This window comes from Vicia villosa, unplaced genomic scaffold (assembly GCF_029867415.1).
Source record: "Vicia villosa cultivar HV-30 ecotype Madison, WI unplaced genomic scaffold, Vvil1.0 ctg.000163F_1_1, whole genome shotgun sequence".
In the NCBI taxonomy this organism is placed as follows: Eukaryota; Viridiplantae; Streptophyta; class Magnoliopsida; order Fabales; family Fabaceae; genus Vicia; species Vicia villosa.
In genome coordinates this window covers 1,041,913-1,060,654 of record NW_026705046.1, presented here as the reverse complement: position 1 = coordinate 1,060,654, position 18,742 = coordinate 1,041,913, and the positions used below count along the sequence as shown (strand labels likewise).

Below are 18,742 nucleotides of genomic sequence, written 5' to 3'. Positions count from 1 at the left end.
AACTATGTTCTATAGGTTTTAAGTTCTTGTATCAGGCCTTCAGGTTTTGAACAAGAGTTATACTTTTGCAGATCATGTCAAGAAGATTTTGAGGAGTCTTCATGTGAGATTCAAACCTAAAGTTAGAGTTATTCAGAAAGTTAAAGACCTGGAGACCTTAAGTTTTAAAAGTCTGATTAGCAACCTTCAGAGCAATGAAATGGAACTGGATGGAGACGAGCCTATGAAGTTGTCCAAGTCAGTGGCTCTAAAATTTGCTGCTGAGAAATCTAGTGATAAAGTTCTAGATCCTCAAGAGTCCGCAAATCAGAAGTAGCTTTTGATGAAGGAGTTTTTGATGATAACTCGAATGATGAGGAAATGGCATTTATCATTAATAGGTTTCAACATCTGGTCAAAAGGAATAAGAGATTCTCTGGTAAGAGTAGTGGCTTCAGAAAGTCTCAAGTTCCTGAGACAAAAGAGATGCCAAAAGATATGCTACAACTACAATAAGCCTGGTCACTTCTGATCTGATTGTCCTGATCTACATATGAACAAGTCAAAGAAAGAAAGCTTCCAAAAGGTCATGAAAAGAACTTATTTATTTATTTTTCATGAAAGGAACTTATTTATTTATTTTACTGGTATTAGCTAGCCTTATTCTTTACTTGATAACTTAAGCACCATGTAATTGGTGTTTTTGAAAGTCAAGGACAATATTATAGGGACAGAGAAGCTTGCACCATGTTGTAAACAGCCTCCCAGCCCTTTTGAGTAGGATGAAAATCGTCCCAAAAGAATGAAAGCTCTGGATTATCACATAAACTATATTTCTTTTGTCCTCTCTCATCTACAGTTCCGCACTGATAAATTGAACTCTCTGGAACACAACATGGTCGCAACACATTCTCCACGGTTGAGTGTTTCTGCATTGTTTCAATTACGGAGAGAAAAGAGTTGTAGAGGTCTAGTGTCACGACGAAAGCTGATTCATTTTCTTTGTTCAGATCTTCCACAGCTTGGAGTAACATTTCGTTGTGCTTCATGGCGATCCAGTTAACAGTGTCATTGCACTTATCATATGTTATAGTTATTCCTGGCAAACACCCAGCAGGCTCTAATAATCCAATTGCTATTTTATTTATTCCGACGCTATGGATGCGTTTAAGATTTATTGACAACTGTTTTATGAGTGAAGCACCGAACACAAATATATCCTGCAACATATATTATAATTTATTATTCATAATACATACAATAAAAAATAATTAGTGTTACTATTAAGTAAGTTAAATCATTTACCTCAATGCTCTTCCCATTATACAAATATGGAAAATAGTCGTTACCAGCAACAGTGACTAGGGCAACTGAGGAGTCAATCTCGGATTTAGTATAGATATTTTGTTTGATTAACTCCTCAAATGTGTCGATTTGGATAACCATGTCCGGTTCTTTGAGAAATGTATTGAAAACACTGGTTCCTCCGTAGGCAAAGTTTATACCAAATTGTAGATCAGATGAATTTCTCAATGAATATAGTGCAGGAGATTTTATATTCAGAGAGGAAGCTGTTTGTAATTGTATATTTCAAAGTAAAATAAATGCGTGTTTGTTAGAACATCAACCACTATAAAGAGATATTATAATAGAAGACAAAGAACACGATCAATATTTGTTAATGCATAAGTGATGGGATAGTTACCAACATAATCGGTGAGAATACGACCATCGGAGAATCTTCCAGATGGTTGATGAGGAAATGTGATTCCATATGGAGGTTCATAAGCTTGCGAGTCTAAAAAGTTTCCTGTGTCAGCATAGGAGTCTCCAAATACAAACAATTTTCTAGAGTCGTACCCATATGACGACTTCTTAGTCCCTTCTACAAATTCATCATTAAAGTTTGCATGTAAAAATCAAATTAAATATTTAGGTGTAATGTTTAGGTGTATTAATATTAACTCGGATCAAAATGTGCGTAAATAATAGTACCTGTGGTTATTGATATCATGAAAAGGAGAATAAGCAAAGAGAGAAGTGTGATGAATGGTGAAGTTTGCCATGCCATTGATAAAAAATAATAAGTATGTACATCTATTAGGGACCATATATGTATATATGTAAATGGTAGCGTATACGTTACACTGAATTGAGTGTGTAAGAAATTGATATGCAACATGACAAGATGATGCCCTCAAATTAATTAACTACGTACACTTTTGATTAATTAGAAGAGTAATGCTATACATCACGATCACGCGAATCTCAGAGGCTTTTATTTGTCACAGCACAATAGTTTTTTTAAATATTCATGCCTCCTGCCTCCTCCTTATGTTTATTAGTTATTACTTATCAACACTCTACGGCTATTTTATTTACATACTCAATAGCTACTTTCACATTAATTTAATTTTTTTATAAGAACATGTCCCATTGCAACATTAATATCACAATCATTACTTTTAGAATCACTTTCATTATAGATTTATCTTTATCTTACCATAGAAAAAAAAACTGAAATCAATCATGTGTACATGTAGCGCTTTCGTGATGAAATCACAAATTCCTTTTCGTTATAATTAGCATTTTCCTTTTTTTTTAATATTCATGCCTCCTAATGTTTATTAGTTATTACTTATCGATACAACGGATATTTTATCTACATACTCAATAACCACTTTCACATTAATTTAACTTTTTTACAAGAACATATCCCCATTGCAACATCAATGTCACAATCATTACCTTTAGAATCACCTTGAATATGTGGCTAGAGTATAGAGAGTAAATATTACCATTATTTATTAACAAAATGAAAAATAACACATAGGTAGATTTATCTTGATCATACCATAGAAGAAGAAATAGAAATCAATCACGTGTACATGTAGCGCTTTCGTGATAAAATCATGAATTCCTTTTCGTTATAATTAGCATTTTCCTTTTTAGCAAATGCTAATTATAACAAAAAGGAATTCGTGATTTCATAATATTCATGCCTCCTAATGTTTATTAATTATTACTTATCGACACTGCGGCTATTTTATCTACATACTCAATAGCCACTTTCACATTAACTTAATTTTTTTACAAGAACATGTCCCCATTGTAACATCTATATCACAATCATTACCTTTAGAATAACGTGTAATATGTGGCTGAAGTATAGAGATTAAATATTACCATTATTTATTAGCAAAAAAGAAAAATAACAAATGGGGAGATTTATCTTGATCATACCATAGAAGAAGAAACAGAAATCAATCACGTGTACATGTAGCGCTTTCGTGATGAAATTACGAATTCCTTTTCGTTATAATTAGCATTTTCCTTTTTGAAAAATGATAATTATAAGGAAAAGGAATTCATGATTTCATCATATTCATGCCTCCTAATGTTTATTAGTAATTACTTATCGACACTACGACTATTTTACCTACATATACTCAATAGCCACTTTCACATTAATTTAATTTTTTGACAAGAACATGTCCCCATTGCAACATCCATATCAAAATCATTACCTTTTGAATCACCTTGAATATGTGGTTGAAGTATAGAGATTAAATATTACCATTATTTATTAGCAAAAAGGAAAATAACACATGAGAAGATTTATCTTGATCATACCATAGAAGAAGAAACATAAATCAATCACGTGTACATCTAGCACTTTCGTGATGAAATCACGAATTCCTTTTTGTTATAATTAGCATTTTCCTTTTTGGAAAAATGCTAATTATAACGAAAAGGAATTCGTGATTTCATCATATTCATGCCTCCTAATGTTTATTAGTTATTACTTATCGACACCAGTGTTTTAAAAACCGGACCAGACCGGCCGGTCGGACCGGTCGAACCGGGAACCGGCCAAGTAATCGGTCTGATTCAATAGTCAGATCGGGTATGCCATCAAACCGGTGGGAACCGGAAAAAACCGGAAAATCGGCGGTTTAATTGCTTTCTTTTTTTGTTTTTTTTTTAAACTTTTTTTTTTAACTTTTTTTTAAAATTTTTTTTTAACATTTCTTTTAAACTTTTTTTTTAACTTTTTTTTTAATATATTTAGTAGTGTATTACTTAAATAGCATTCCCACATAGTTTTATTCGTTAGTGACAAATTAAAAACTTTATTGTCTATTTGTTATCTTTGCTAATAAATTTTCTTAAATAGCATAAACATATTGAATTTTATTTGATTTTCTTTTTAGGAGGATCCTATTTTGAATTAAATTTGGTACACATTGGAGTTATTTTGTTATAAACTATTCAATTAGATTATGTTGTAATTAGACTTTGTAGTTTTTTACTATTTTGTTATGTGTGATACCTTTGTTTAAAATTTGAATTTAAGTTATGAAATTGTGAATTTATGATACGATATTTTTAAAAAAATTAAAAGCTAGTTATATTTTTTTAGAGACTGAATCATCCGGTTCGACCGGTTTTATACCTATATAATAACAGGTCTATTCAACCGAGTTATCTGATTTAATCCTGTTTGGTCGTGCGGTTCGACCAGTGACCCAGTGGTTCGACCGATAAACCAGTGACCCAGTACCCTCACCGGTTCGATGACCGGTCCAGTTTTTAAAACACTGATCGACACTACCGCTATTTTATCTACATACTCAATAGTCACTTTCACATTAATTTAATTTTTTTTACAAGAACATTTCCCCATTGCAACATCCATATCATAATCATTACCTTTTGAATCACCTTGAATATGTGGCTGAAGTATAGAGAGTAAATATTACCATTATTTATTAACAAAAAGTAAAATAACACATGTGTAGATTTATCTTGATCATACCATAGAAGAAGAAACAGAAATCAATCTTGTGTGCATATAACACTTTCGTGATGAAATCACGAATTCCTTTTTTATTATAATTAGCATTTTCTAGAAATATGTATACAAATAGATGGTTCCATATATGAAATAACAATGTGCATAATGGAGTATTATGACCAATGTTGTCAAGATCGTGATCCAGATCATGGAATCGCACGATTTTGCGATCTCAATCACATCCACCGATCTGGATCGTAAATAGGATCGTTTTTGTGCTGAAATCTCGGCGAAATGAATAGATTTGGAAATCTGATGGTAGAATACCGGAAACCTGGAAAAGGAAGGGCTTAGTTACCCGGGTCAAGTGCGACCCGGTTTAGAACCCGTATGCTATAAATCCGTAAACACCTAATTTTTTCAATAGCTCTGAATCCTAACTGGTAGGCTTCTGCAAATTCGGCGCCATAGACTTCAACGTTCTCATATTTTGCTGCCGGAGAAGAAGACGCTTCTGCAAATTCGGCGCCATAGACTTCAACGTTCTCATATTTTGTTGCCGGAGAAGAAGACGCTGCTACTCTGTTTTTCGTTTTTGTGCTCTGTTTTTTTATTTTCCTTGTGTTTTCATCTTCTATACTGAGTATTTTATTTTAATATTGTTTAATATTTGGTTTTTGTCTCTTGCAAATTGGTAAGGTTCACGTCACGTGACTGTATTAGCTTTTCAAAATAATATAATAATAGTCTCTTGGAAATTGGAAATAGGAACCGTGCGTCAGGCTTTATTGACTTTATTAGATGTTTCAAATTTTTTTTAATATAATACATTATAATATATGATAAATTTTTAAAATAATATGAAAAGGTTTTATAATATTAGCTGTTTGTGTCATTGCAAGTTAGAAAATATTATAAGTATTATTTTTTTAGTAAAATATTACAATTTCGGCTACGATCTTATATTCTACGATTTTGTTATCATCTCTCGATCTTATAAAATTAATTTCGTAAGATCTTCCGATCTTGATTACGATTTTATATTTTACGATTTTAATGTCCCTTCCCGATCTTATGTAAAATCTCGATTCTGACAACATTGATTATGACTACTATAAGGAATACAAGGATATTTGCATTTAAGAGGCGAACGGTTAGATGAACGATTGGATATATTACTAAATTAAAGTAATTTTTAGTTAAATTTTGAAACTTGTCAATAATTTATAATGGATTTTCAAGTTTACCCAAAGTATTTGGTTAATAGAAATAAAAAGTTATCACAAAAATAATTCAAATATGTGTATGATTGGATCTGGACTATATTATTTTTTCAGTGGCTTTTGCTTATTTTGATCTCAGTCTTCTTTCTTAATCCCCCTTAGCGAGGGCAGATTCAACCCTTTTTATTAAGGTTAGTTGGACTCTTTGTAAGGTAGTCAATTTTTTCTAACAACTTTTGCAAGAGAATCTGTTCAAATAATAGGTCATTGTCCACTTAAAGGGTATCTCTTGTATCTTATTTGAGGATTGTTTTGAGCCTGCCTCTAATCTTTTTGTTACTTGTAATATAACCTTATTTGATTAGATTGAGCATGCCTCTAATCTTTTTGTTACTTGTATTCTAACTTCTAGTGTCTAGTATGGGATTTTAAGTGGTTGAGTGTCCAGTCGGTTAACCCTGGGGAACTAGGTGTCTTTTTGAGTTTTTTATTTCTAGTATGATCTAAGGCTAAGTTAAGGAGTTTTCTATGATTTGGCATGCCACGTATGGGATTAATTCGTTTGCTCGTAATGACAAGTTTTTTTCTGATTCGTCATCATATGTGAAAGAGTGGAGGATAAGAGTGATTTCTTTGGTTTGAAATTGGTTTCTTAGTCGGCCACCATTAAATTATTCTCTTTCTTAGACTGAATTTAGAATCTTATCTTATATATAAACCTTTAGTGGATAAGAGTACTAACATGTTCTAGTGGAGCTTCATGCTTCTATGTTGCTTGGGGTCCCTTGATCCGTTGGTGATGGGGCTGGCAGCTTGAGCTTTAGTTAGATCTTTTGTTAGTTTGGCCTATTGTTTTCTCTTGGTTTTGAGGCAATTTTTATGCCATCCAAGTTTGTTTCAGGTTCAAAAACAACATTTTAATATTTTCTGCAATTTTTTATTTTATTTCTCTTTTGAATTAAAAGACATCTTTTGATATCATAAAATTTTGTAATTTCTATATTGGTGGATTCTAGAGTTTATCTGACAGGTTTGGCACTTGCAGTCCTGTGTTTTCATTCTAGGTTTAGCGCTTGCTAATCCTTTGTGATTCCGACTACGTTAGGTGGTATCAGAGCAGGTTTTCTCCTATTTCTTTTTTTTAATTTTATCATCCATGAGAGATCAACCGATAACCAGAGTATAACTTGAGGGAATTACTCCAGTGTTTACCATAACTCTAACTGCTTTGACTGAACAGATGGAAAATTTAACAAATTAGGTGAACAACGCGAACAATAACGGGAATTAGCAAAGAGACGGAGGAGGAGAAAAAGTTAGGATTTCGCAGGGTGGAAACAATCACGTGTTATTGTTTCTGAAAATTTGATTTCTGAAGAAGAAGAACCATATGAGGAAGAGATAGTTGATCATGGGAATCAATATAACCATGATTATCGAGTGAAGGCTTCTAATCCATTATTCTATGGAACAATGGGAGCGAAGGAGTATTTGGATTGGCAGATAAACATCGACAGGTTCTTCGACATTATGGGCGTCCTTGAGAACAAACAAGTTAACATGGTGTCGATCAGGCTGAAGAGTAATGTTGTTGTCTGGTGAGATAAACTTGTTGTTTAGAGGCAGAGGCAAATGAATAGGTCAATCAGAACTTAGCGAAGAATGAAAAAGTTGATGTTGGAGTGGTTTTTATTGGAGGATTATGAACAAATTCTTTATAAGATGTATATTGAGTATGTTCAGGGAAAAGAACTATGACTGATTGACTGAATACACAACTGAGATCCTGCATTTTTCTGAGTGCAATGAATTGGGAAAATTAGAGAGCAAGAAAATGGCTTGATACATCATTGGCATGAAGAGATCCTTGCAGGAGAATATGGGTTTACAAACTGTATGCAACGTAGCTGAGGCATCCATTCTAGCTTTAAAGTAAGAATTAATGGAGAAGTCCCCTCAAAATTTCTCATCTTTTAGGTATTCGCCCAAGAATTGAGTTCAACAACCAAGGATTTCAACCCTAAGAATAAGGGGACTAGTAAGCCTATTGGTATGCAACAGGGTAAAGCACCATTCCATAGGCAGAATAATCCATATGCTAAACCCACTAAAGATATGTGTTGTCGTTGTAATGGAAGAGGTCACGGATCAAATGTTTATCTAACAAGGAGAGTCGTTGCTATTACGGAAGAAAGGAAAAAGGAAGAGGAAAGAGAAGGACATGCAGTTGAGAACGATGAATATGAAGGGGTTGAGTTTGCGGAGGAAGAATCTTATGAGATGGTAAATTTTGTGTTGCAAAGAATTTTACTAGCATCTAAAGATGAAGGGCAATGCAAAAATTTTGTTTAAAACGCATTGTTCTATCAAGAACAAGGTGTTTAATTTGAATGTGGATAGTGGAATCATGGAGAATATGGAGTCGCAGAAATTGCTAGATCACTTGAAAGGGTTCCCAAGTTAGATTAACACCGGCCTGCAAAGTTATTATCTCCATCGGAAAACATTATAGAGAAGAGGTACTTTATGATGTTCTTGATATGGATGTTTATCATATTTTACTTGGCAGACCTTGGAAGTTTGATATTGATATCTCTTATCGAGGATGGGATATTGTGATGATGTTTATATGGGGCACAAATAAAATAGCTATGGCTTCTATTTTGCACTTTGATAAGAATTTAGGAGGAAAGAAGTATAGTTTCTTCACTACTACAAAACGCCAAACAACAACGCCCAAGTCACCACGGTTCTTCCAAACACCGTGGTGACATCTCAACTCTTAGGCGCTTTTTAAAATTTTTTAGGATATAATAACGGTTGTTATGCTCACCGTGGTGATAAAATCAAGCTTTCATGGGTTCGAACTTCAGCGTTCTAAAATTTTTATTCCTTTAACGTTAAGGCGCGCCTTTTCTTTTTTATTTAGTTTTTAAAAAAAATAGAAGGGATATCACTAGGTTGTTTTGTACAACCGTTGTGACACACACACACACACAGATATATATATATATATATATATATATATATATATATATATATATATATATATAGAGAGAGAGAGAGAGAGAGAGAGCGAGAGAAACTTATCACCACGGTTGGTAATGAAAACCGTTGTGAAAAATTTACCTATATAAGCGAATAAACTCTCGCTTCTGGTCCTAGTGATAAAGTAGTATCTGACTTGAGCCTCTTCTTAGGAACATTGGCTAGGAACTCAACATTTTGTCCTCTGCGTTACACCAATTGGTCAAAAATTCCAGATGATAATAAAAACCGTTTCTGGAGATATAATAATGTATGTGTGTATCTGTGAATTTGAATGTCTAATTATTCAAAAAAAAATCTGTTTTATTTCTTGATCTTGTCTTATCTTATAATATTTTAGCGGAAGTTTATCTTGTCGGTTGAAGCACGAGATTGGGTTGAGACCACTGTTAGAGATGCATGGAGAAGATATAAGCACGCTATTAAGAAGAAACATTTTTTGAAGTATTCCAACATGACTGAGAGACTCAAAAATCGTCCGCCAAAGATGCCCATTGCTCAATTTAAGAGTCTTTGTGATTATTGGAGTAAGGAAGCTATAAAAGTAAGATTAATAAATTTTTTATGTATGTGTTTGATTTTGCACCTTTCTACATGTCATAATCAAGTAAGATTTATTATAATAGTTCTCTAAAATTTAAATGTAGGCAATCAGTGACAATAACACTAGAAATAGAGCTCAACTAAAATGGATGCATCGAATGGGTCCCAAAAACTTTGCTTTGACTCGTGAAAAAGTGGTAACTTTCTTTCCTTCTAGATAAAGTATTCATTGTATGAATGGTTCCTTGCTCAATTAAAGTGTTCCTTGGATAGATGGTTCTCTGAGCATTTTAACTCATGTCTCATTTCTGTAATAGGCATTTTAATTCATAGGTTATTTTGTTATGGAATTATTTTGATTTGTGCAGCGTGAAAAGGAAAAGAGAGAGCCCACTCAATCAGAAATGTTTGTTGAAACTCGAAAAGGAAATAAAGGAAAGGTTATGGATGTAGAAACTGAAAAGTAATTGTATGTAACATTATTTATATAATATATTTAGTTAATATAGTCGGATAACATTATCTATAATATAGTAGTTAATATTTTCTTGCAATTTATGCTAGTCCCAACTTCAAGAAATGGTTGAAAAGGAGAAAAGTGACACAAAAGCGTTTAAAGCTGTTTTTGGAAAGGAGTGTCCTGGCAGGGTACACTGTTATGGGAGAAACATAACTAAAACTTCCTTAAAGCGAAAGGCGGAGATTAATTCTTTGAAACAAGCACACAGTGAAGAGGTCTCTACATTAAGGCACGTGTTTCAAGATCAGATTGATAGATTTCAAAATGCTTTTAAGACCGTAATACAACAATGGAGTCCTCAAATTAATATGGAGTCAATCGAAGATTTGTTAGGATTATCTCATAGAGATGCTAACAGTTCCCCAAAGGATATGACACAAAAATTGCATTCCTCTACATCAACTCATGCTACATGTCATAGAAAGGTAACCATACATACCAATATTATTGATTTAAAAGTATTCAGAGTCTAGTAAATTTTATGATACCACTAGATTCATACTCTGGTTGTATGGGGTGAATATTGGCCACGTTGATATGATACCATATTCCGTGATAAGCCCTTAAAATTATAAATAAATATACTCTGTTGGAAAACTTCTCTGTCATATAGATATTGTACACAGGTTATATAGATCTAAAAATATGAATTAGATTAATATAGGTTTTATTTATTTAATTTGATATCAACGTGGTCCATATTCCTGTGATTCAGACCATATCAAGAATATAAATTTATAGATATTCAGAGTATTACAATAATAGATATTTATAATAACATATAATAGAGTATATATGGGAGTGACCATATTATATTTATTTATTATAATTTGAAGGTGTCAATCTAGCTTGTTGATTATAATAATCACAGATTGCTAATCAACTACATTATAAATATAATCACTTGACAGAGTATTCTATATCATCCTTGGAGCATGATATAATTTTACAAATATGTAGATTGATTTCATGTATAAATTTTGTTTCTTCAATTTGTGTTGTTTGTACAAACGAGTGTGTTACTCGTTTTTTTAGTTTTTATTTGTGCGAGGTTTAACTCTTGTTGATGTATTTTGTTTTATTTTCTTATGCAGCAAGGTATCAATGAAGATGTTGAAAATGACGATATCAATGATGAAATTCAAGAGGACGGCATAGATAATGAAATTCAAGAGGACGACATAGATGATGGATTTCAAGAGGACGTTGTAGGTGATGAATTTCAACAGGACGACATAGATCTAGATGATGAATTTCAAGAGGATGAAATTGATCTAGATGATGAATTTCTAGAGGACGATATAGATGGTGAATTTCAAGAGGAAGACGTAGATGAAGAATTTCTGAAAGACGACATGTGTGATGAATTTCAAAAGGACGATGTGGATGATGAATTCCAAGAAGACAAACTTGAATGAGTTGGATGAGGTCTTTTTTTCTTCTTGTAGTTGAAAGCATTAAACTTGAACTTGTTTTTTGTTGTTTTGTTGAATTATGTTTTTTCTTATTTTGCTAGGTTCATACTTCAAAGTATTAAACTTATTATTATAAGTATTGTTACGTTAGGAATTTCATGTATTGGCTACTATCTTGAATTAATGTTTGAATTAGATTTTATTATAATTTATCTTTTGTTGATGTATGGTTAAATTTGATCTTGTTTAAGTTATTATCGACATTTTTTTGAAGCCAGTCATCATTGATTATATTAATTAGAAAACAATCAAAAAATTGTATATTTTATATGGACAATGTAAAAGAACAGCCTATAAGCTATGGCTACACTTTAAAGATGTTCCTCCTTGTCTAGATTTAAGGGAACAGTTATTAATTGTAGCCACAACTCGAAACACTTAAAAAGCGTCGCCTAATAGGCCACAAATAATCGTCCCCTAAAGAACACTTAAAAAGCGTGCCTAAAGAACATGAAAAAGCGTCGCCTTAGAGGCCACTAATAATCGTCCCCTATTACTTTGGTTTAGGCGACGTTTTTAAAAAGCGTGCCCAAAGAACGAGAAAAAACGTCGCCCAAAACCATCTGGTCCAGGAGCAGAGTTAGCCCTAAGGTTTTGGACAACCTGATGAATCTCTTTAGTGCTTTGAGTCATAGTTAGCAGCTCATTGATTTGATCAGTCACCAATTTTGGAATGACTGAGCTAGGCAATTGACTATCCTGCAAAACAGCATCATTATTAAAAAGCTTTTGGAAATGATTCACAATATTTCTCTCTAATCTGTCCTGGTCAAAGACAACCTCATTCTCAATAACCAATGCAGAAATAACACTAGTCTTCCTCCTAATTTTAGCATAAGTATGGAAGAAACTAGTGTTTATATCTCTATTAACCTTCCATTTTATTCTAGATTTCTCCTTCAAGAATTCCTCTTCCATGTTCAAAGCTATCTCAAGATCATGTTGTGCCTTAGCTTCCTTATCTTGTAAGTTATCAGTGTAGACATTGGTGCCAATATCCCTCTTAATGTCTTTCAAAGTTTTCTCAGCATTACTGACATTAAGATTTACATTCCCAAAATGATTTTTGTTCCAATATTTAAGTTTAGTTTTAAGAAGCTTAAGCTTTCTGTCAAGGACATACATAGGGAAGCCATAAACATTAGTTTTCCAAACATCCTCAATTACTTTAGAGCAATCCTCATCAAGAATCCACATAGTAAGAAACTCAAATTAGGATTTAAAAGTGACTCTCTCTAAGTTTATTGTAATACCCCATAATTGTGTAAGCATGATTATTAATATGCATTATAAGTGACTAAGATGGTGAGTGGATTAGTTAGAACCAAAAGGAATTGGTTAGAAACTAACTAAGTGGCAATGGTGTAAATATAACTTAGTTAGAGGGTGTTATGGACCTTAACCTTATATTGCATGGCACATGATTGGTTAGTTAGAGACACATTATTCCAAACTCAGAATTTGTGAAAGAAAAAGTGGAAAGAGAAGTAGAAGAAGCTTTGCATCTCCATTCAAGTTCCATTTTCGTATTCCATGGACAGCTCTCACTAATCTGATCATAACTCTCTGCTCACAACTCCGATTTAGGTGATTCTCGGAGATTTGGATTCTACACAGAATTCTCTTCGATTTGGTATATTATTTCGTTCTAATAGCTTGTTTATTTGTGAAGAAAAACGAGTTTGAAGTAGGGTGGTCAATGCTGAATGTGTGCTAAAGAGGAGCTACGGGTTTGATGAAGATAAAGTGAAACTTTGACCATGGTGGAAGTCCAATGGAAGCAAAGAACATCTTTCTAACCTCCCTAAATCCAAGGTGAGTCCTTAGATAGTAACTTGGGGATTTGCATGAAAGGGTTAGTGATTGGGGTTTAGGGATTGTGAGAAAATAATCATAAATCCATGACACTAACATGATAATTGTGTTAATTGTTAGTTGCTCTTGATATTTGCTGGCTGGATACATCTTTGGTTGTTGCATGCAGGTGGTTTTGAGGGGTATAGACACCCCATTACGGAACTGATATGTTCTGAGTTTTTCTGCAATAATGATGGTCCGCTAAGCGGACTACGGTCGCTTAGCGGATGTTGTTAAATTTCTGCAGATTATCGCGAGTCCGCTAAGCGGACGGGCGAAGGCCGCCCAACGGATATTCCAGAAGTAAATGTTGTCGCGAGCCCGCTAAGCGGACGTGAGGCTGCTAAGCGGAAGATGCTGATTGCAGAATTCTGTTTTCTTACCCTTGAGTGCAGTTCTGGTTTCAATCGTAACCAAACTCCTCCTTAACCATTAGTATACATATGTACGTTTAATGTGTGACGTTTTATGACACGCACTGCCTTTATTTCCGTTCGACTGCTTACGTGGAATGTTATGCGTAATATTGAATATGTTTATTCTATAGTTCTTGTCTATTCAATTGTGATTGATTCTGAATACTATGATGAGAACAAGTATGGAAATATGTTGATATCCAAATGTTTTGGTTAAACATTCGGATTGGTTTGGTTTATGACCTTACGCTTGTTGTATGTACGTATGCTTGAATCGAAGTGGCCGGTGGCTAGATTGGGATATACCTCTTACTATGAAGTCAAGGTATTTTCCTGGACCATGGAGTCCGTAGAATAGTCCGATGATGTGATCAAAGGACACGCACCTGAGCTACCGTTGCAGTGTGCTCGTGAGTTTCCGTACGGGGTTTTACTCACTTGGCGTTAACACACTTGCGTGCTCGGTATGGTGAGATTATGTGGCCACGTAGGCCAATACATTTTCGGTAACTCACCTCTAGTGAAGTCATGTAGACTACTACTAGGCTTTCGCCCGGTGGGCTCATGTGTCAAGATGGCGGTTCAGTACTTGGTGTGAACACACGTGCGTACAGGTAGTTACCGGGACAATGACGCCATTTAGGCTAATGTCATCTCGCGGCCAAATAGGCTTGTGCGAACCCGCTTAACTACTCTTGCAGTGTGCTTGTACGAGTCTCTTGACAATAGGCATGGGTGAACCCATCGAGGGTGCGTTCATTCTATAATCTAGCCATGGGTTGTGACACTTATGGATTCCCCATACATGGGTATGGGTTTTGGCATACTTGTTTGTGGTTATACTTGTGATATGATGAGTCCTATGATGGACGATTCCTTGTTTTCTCCGTGCTTGTACCGGATGTGAGGATAAACCCCGAATCAATGGTGGATTCGGTTTTGATGCATGTACCCTGTAGATCCGAGTGGACCCATAGGATAGGAGGACTCACTGAGATTTAGTAATCTCACCCCAATCAACTTATATTTTTCAGGTGCAGTTTAGTAGCTTTTGACAGATAGCAGTTTCGGATTGATGGCTTGAAGTGGTGTTGGCTAGAAGACCTCGTCAGATCTCTCTTTCCGCTGTGCAGATCCATTGAAGACAAATGTTTTGTAATTATTATTAGAATTTCATGTTGTATTGTATTATGGATCTTTCTATATCTAAAGCTTTGTATGTACTCAGTATCAATTTTAACATTTCATGCATAATATACTAGTCAGTTATGTATGGGGTGTTACAGTTGGTATCAGAGCGGGTCGATTCTCGGCCGAGCCATGAGACATCACTAGCAATTCCTTTCCTCCTCACATGTGTGCATTGCCAGCCTGATTTTACTGGTATCTGATTCAGTTGTTGAACTTGATCAACTCATCGACTGAGTGTGGGACGGTAGGATTACGGCAGAGCCGCCACGAGGACTTGTAACCTGTAAGTGTCGTGAACCCAAGTAGCAAGGATTAGTTGGGTGGTGAATTATATATGGAAGCTGGATTTATTGGACGACGTAAGTAGAAGGGATGTTGGAGTTATCAGACTTAAGAGGAGCGTTTGACACAGAGAAGTAATACCCGAACTACCAAGGTGTGGATTGAGACAACCAGAACCCCCAGGATTTTGATTAGACGGAGTGAAACTTTCTCTAAGTCTTGGTAATAGCAAGGGAAAACCAGTAAGGATTGAGATAGGGCCTTGTAAGTGAGATTCTCCGAAGGTGTTGAGCTAGGATTTATTAGGATTCAGTACTGATGATGCTGCCGGTGTTAGGTGTGGCTGGTGAGCTGATAGGACAGAATAACCTTTGGAAGCGCGGATAGAGGAGTCAGACCTTTCTGATTACGCTGGCATGGACAGTAATTGGATGGACGGAGTGTTGGATCCTGATTCAACTTAGGGTATCTTAGACAAAAGTGGTTACCTAGTAAAGGTTGGTGGAATGTACGAATGTGGTAACTTACGATTGGGCGAGGCTTGAATACCCAGTCGATAGAAGAGGATGTGTATTTCTGTTCTTATCATTTTATATTTAGGTTCTAGAACTACGCTAGATGGAATATGAAATGATGTAGAAGCGTGAAATGCAGTAACCTAAGTTCTTGTTAGTTGTTGTTCGTCTGACCCCGAGTGGAGCCATAGAATTACGCTTGGCGTTGGGCGTTCAGCCGAGTAAGAACTAAGATCTATCTGGAACGTCAATAGGATGATCGCAGTTGTGTTGGTTGTTAGGAACCATAGTATTCCTATCTGGACTAAATTATCCTTGGAATCTCATGCATGCGTGGGACGAGTGGGTACGCGCACTGCATGGTAATCCGAAGTTGAACTTCAAATCTTCGTGCTTGGCGTTTTGGCGTTCCGAGTAAGTAAACCTTGATGTGTAGCACTCTCAGGTTTTAGCATCCTGAGGAGTGTGATTCGAAGGACTTGAGGAACGATGAGCCTATTGGAAGACTGTTCAGACACTTGTCGGTTGTGACTTTAGGATACGCGTGGAGATCGTTATACGCCACTGAGGTAGTTTACCTGGATACATGGCCTCGGAGTTAGACCACCATGTTGGTACTACCAGACGGGTATAATGCCCCAGTATCGCTATCGTGCACAAAGATGCGTGAGTCATCTTTTTCCGACATGTGTGGGACAAAGGTGATCTGAAGCTCAAGGTAGAATTCTAATTTGGCACTTGTGAGATGCAGATCCAGACTCTCATAAGGTATGTGGGATAAGAATCCATACGTCGCGCTCGATAGTAGAGGAATGACTAGACAGCTGATGGTGAAATGGATCAAGATCCAATACTATACTTATGGAGACCCTGAGTGATCGTGATCGCGTGAGTTAGTATCAGATTGTACCTTGGGATGTTCCCGTTTCATGAAGTGTTAAGTTGGCAATTTTGCATGAGTGTCTAGGGTGGGACTCATGTGCGGTCATAATATCCTGGTCAACATTTGAGTGGCTATCCTATACCATTGGCGACCAGTGATAGACTAGGCGAAATGTATCTTGGATCGGCTCGATGTGATGTGTCTGGTAGGGTATTGGTAGATGCTCAGAGTAAAGAAGTGTGAATCTAGGTAAAGCATAGACATTTTGTTTGAGAACTTCTGAGGAGTCTATAAAAGAGACGTTCGAAGTACAAAGTGCAATTTCTTGCGTTGTGACTACACTCAGACCGTTGAAAGCACTGCAATGACGGATGCAGCCTCCGAGGAAGTCAGTTCAGTGTCTGATTTAGAGGTGGAACATACATTAAATGACTGCGTGAATGGAGTGTGGCTATGGGAGGATTGTTATATCAGTAAGTCGCACGAGTTATCAGAGGTGATACCACACTAAGAGAATGAAGGTGTATGGTTGGGTGGAAGTTGTGTAAAACTGCTAGAGTTATCATGAGCTGCAGTACGTCGTGAAGGATTCGATACACCCGGTTGAGCAACAAAGACTTGTTGGAAAGGGAAAACGTAGCAGTTGTACACTATGGAAATTAGTGACAAGGACGAACCTCTAAGTCAGTGAGTATTTGGGTTTCAATATCCTGAGATCGAAACGTGTGCCTAAGTTGTGATAGATGGATCTAATCTGAAATGATAGAGTAACTAGAGACTTAGTTCTGGGGAATACGCAACTTCGAGGAGTTGTAGTCGGCGATGGATGTATATGGATTCCTGGCACATGTTGTATTTGGACAACTGTAGATAAGGAATTATTGTGTATTAATGGAAACTAACTGAACTATGGATATAGCGTAACTCAGAGGATTTCAAGGTGTGTGAATTGTTGGAATCAGAGTAGTGCAACAGATCAAGGAAGAACCAAATAGGTCCGAGGTAGGAAGGAACGGACTAATTGTAGGATCTTCTCTTGGAGTGGAAGTATCTTCCCAAGAGGAACTCGTCGAAGCAGCATTTCGTTTTGTCAGTCTCTCTCGGGGATCCACCATAACCACGAGAGATACCGACAGTGGGCCAGATTGGGAAGAGACCTTGTGGATGACATGTGATCCGATGTTCGTAGATCATCAGTTGAACTTGTAAGCATCAAGGGTTGGACATAGTATCGTGATCGCCGGAATGCTGAAGGCTAGTGGAGACATTCAGCTGGCACAAGTTCTTTGAGGTTAAGCCTTGTGCACTATGATCGTGCAGGAAGACCCGGGCAATGGTTATAGGTCAGCTATTGAATTTCACCTCTCATCAGTAGAATCTTGTGTGAGGTTGTCGAATGTCGAGGCTATAGTTGCAAGATGCTACGCTATCCTGGATTGCGGTGATAACTGATACGTCTAGCACTGAGGCGAGAGTTAAGTAAGGAGATTCAGTTGTATAAGTAAGGGGTAAACTTGAGACAACCATCCTAACATTTTGGAAACCAGAAGTTAAGACCAAGATATTTGGCTAACGCCTAACGTTATTGTATGGACTTTGGTAGAGAATAATTTGAAGCGTCGCCATAGAACAGAATATTGTGACAAGAATGCTTGGATGGGAAGTAATTCAAGGATCCTGAGTGAATCAATAAGTGTGTTGGACAAGGGTGAACATAATAGAGTTTGGACAACAGATATCCAATATGAGTGGATTACTAGGGTCTCTAAAGTTCTGGGGATTCAGTGCAGAGCAGTGAAGGTCAAGGACCCTGGAAGGATCTTTCCCCAGATATGTCAAGACAAAGTATCTGAATAGACGTGTTGCTTGAAGGTTAAGGTTTCTAATCATGTATAGTGAGACGCAAGTATTTTGATGGATCGTGTTTCTTCTTATGGAATGATCCTCAGACAGAGTAGTGAGATTATCTAAAGACGAATGTGAGTAACATTCTTTCCCTTGATTAGAGAGAT

At 35.9% G+C, this 18,742-nt stretch overlaps 2 protein-coding genes across 5 annotated transcripts; one reads left to right on the top strand and one right to left on the bottom strand.

Annotated features, from left to right (window-relative positions):
- Nucleotides 1–569: 569 nt before the first annotated feature.
- LOC131624825 (GDSL esterase/lipase At5g03610-like) lies at nucleotides 570–2,133 on the bottom strand. 2 transcript variants are annotated; one of them, XM_058895739.1, is made up of 4 exons: nucleotides 1,975–2,133; nucleotides 1,685–1,864; nucleotides 1,285–1,550; nucleotides 570–1,199 (listed from the first exon to the last, which is right to left on the bottom strand). In XM_058895739.1, the coding sequence occupies exons 1-4, from the start codon at nucleotides 2,048–2,050 to the stop codon at nucleotides 702–704; spliced, it is 1,020 nt and encodes a 339-aa protein (XP_058751722.1). In that variant the 5' UTR covers nucleotides 2,051–2,133; the 3' UTR covers nucleotides 570–701. The 2 variants fall into 2 exon arrangements, with proteins under 2 accessions (XP_058751722.1, XP_058751723.1); XM_058895740.1 differs by having other exon boundaries at nucleotides 1,685–1,861; nucleotides 1,975–2,125.
- A 3,733-nt stretch (nucleotides 2,134–5,866) lies between these two features.
- Nucleotides 5,867–11,761, top strand: LOC131624823 (uncharacterized). Of its 3 annotated transcripts, XM_058895736.1 has the most exons (7): nucleotides 6,253–7,120; nucleotides 7,241–9,298; nucleotides 9,389–9,592; nucleotides 9,696–9,788; nucleotides 9,960–10,060; nucleotides 10,156–10,536; nucleotides 11,206–11,761. In XM_058895736.1, the coding sequence occupies exons 6-7, from the start codon at nucleotides 10,171–10,173 to the stop codon at nucleotides 11,527–11,529; spliced, it is 690 nt and encodes a 229-aa protein (XP_058751719.1). In that variant the 5' UTR covers nucleotides 6,253–7,120; nucleotides 7,241–9,298; nucleotides 9,389–9,592; nucleotides 9,696–9,788; nucleotides 9,960–10,060; nucleotides 10,156–10,170; the 3' UTR covers nucleotides 11,530–11,761. The 3 variants fall into 3 exon arrangements, with proteins under 3 accessions (XP_058751720.1, XP_058751719.1, XP_058751718.1); XM_058895737.1 differs by lacking the exons at nucleotides 6,253–7,120; nucleotides 7,241–9,298 and adding an exon at nucleotides 5,867–6,191; XM_058895735.1 differs by lacking the exon at nucleotides 6,253–7,120 and having other exon boundaries at nucleotides 7,127–9,298.
- Nucleotides 11,762–18,742: the final 6,981 nt, after the last annotated feature.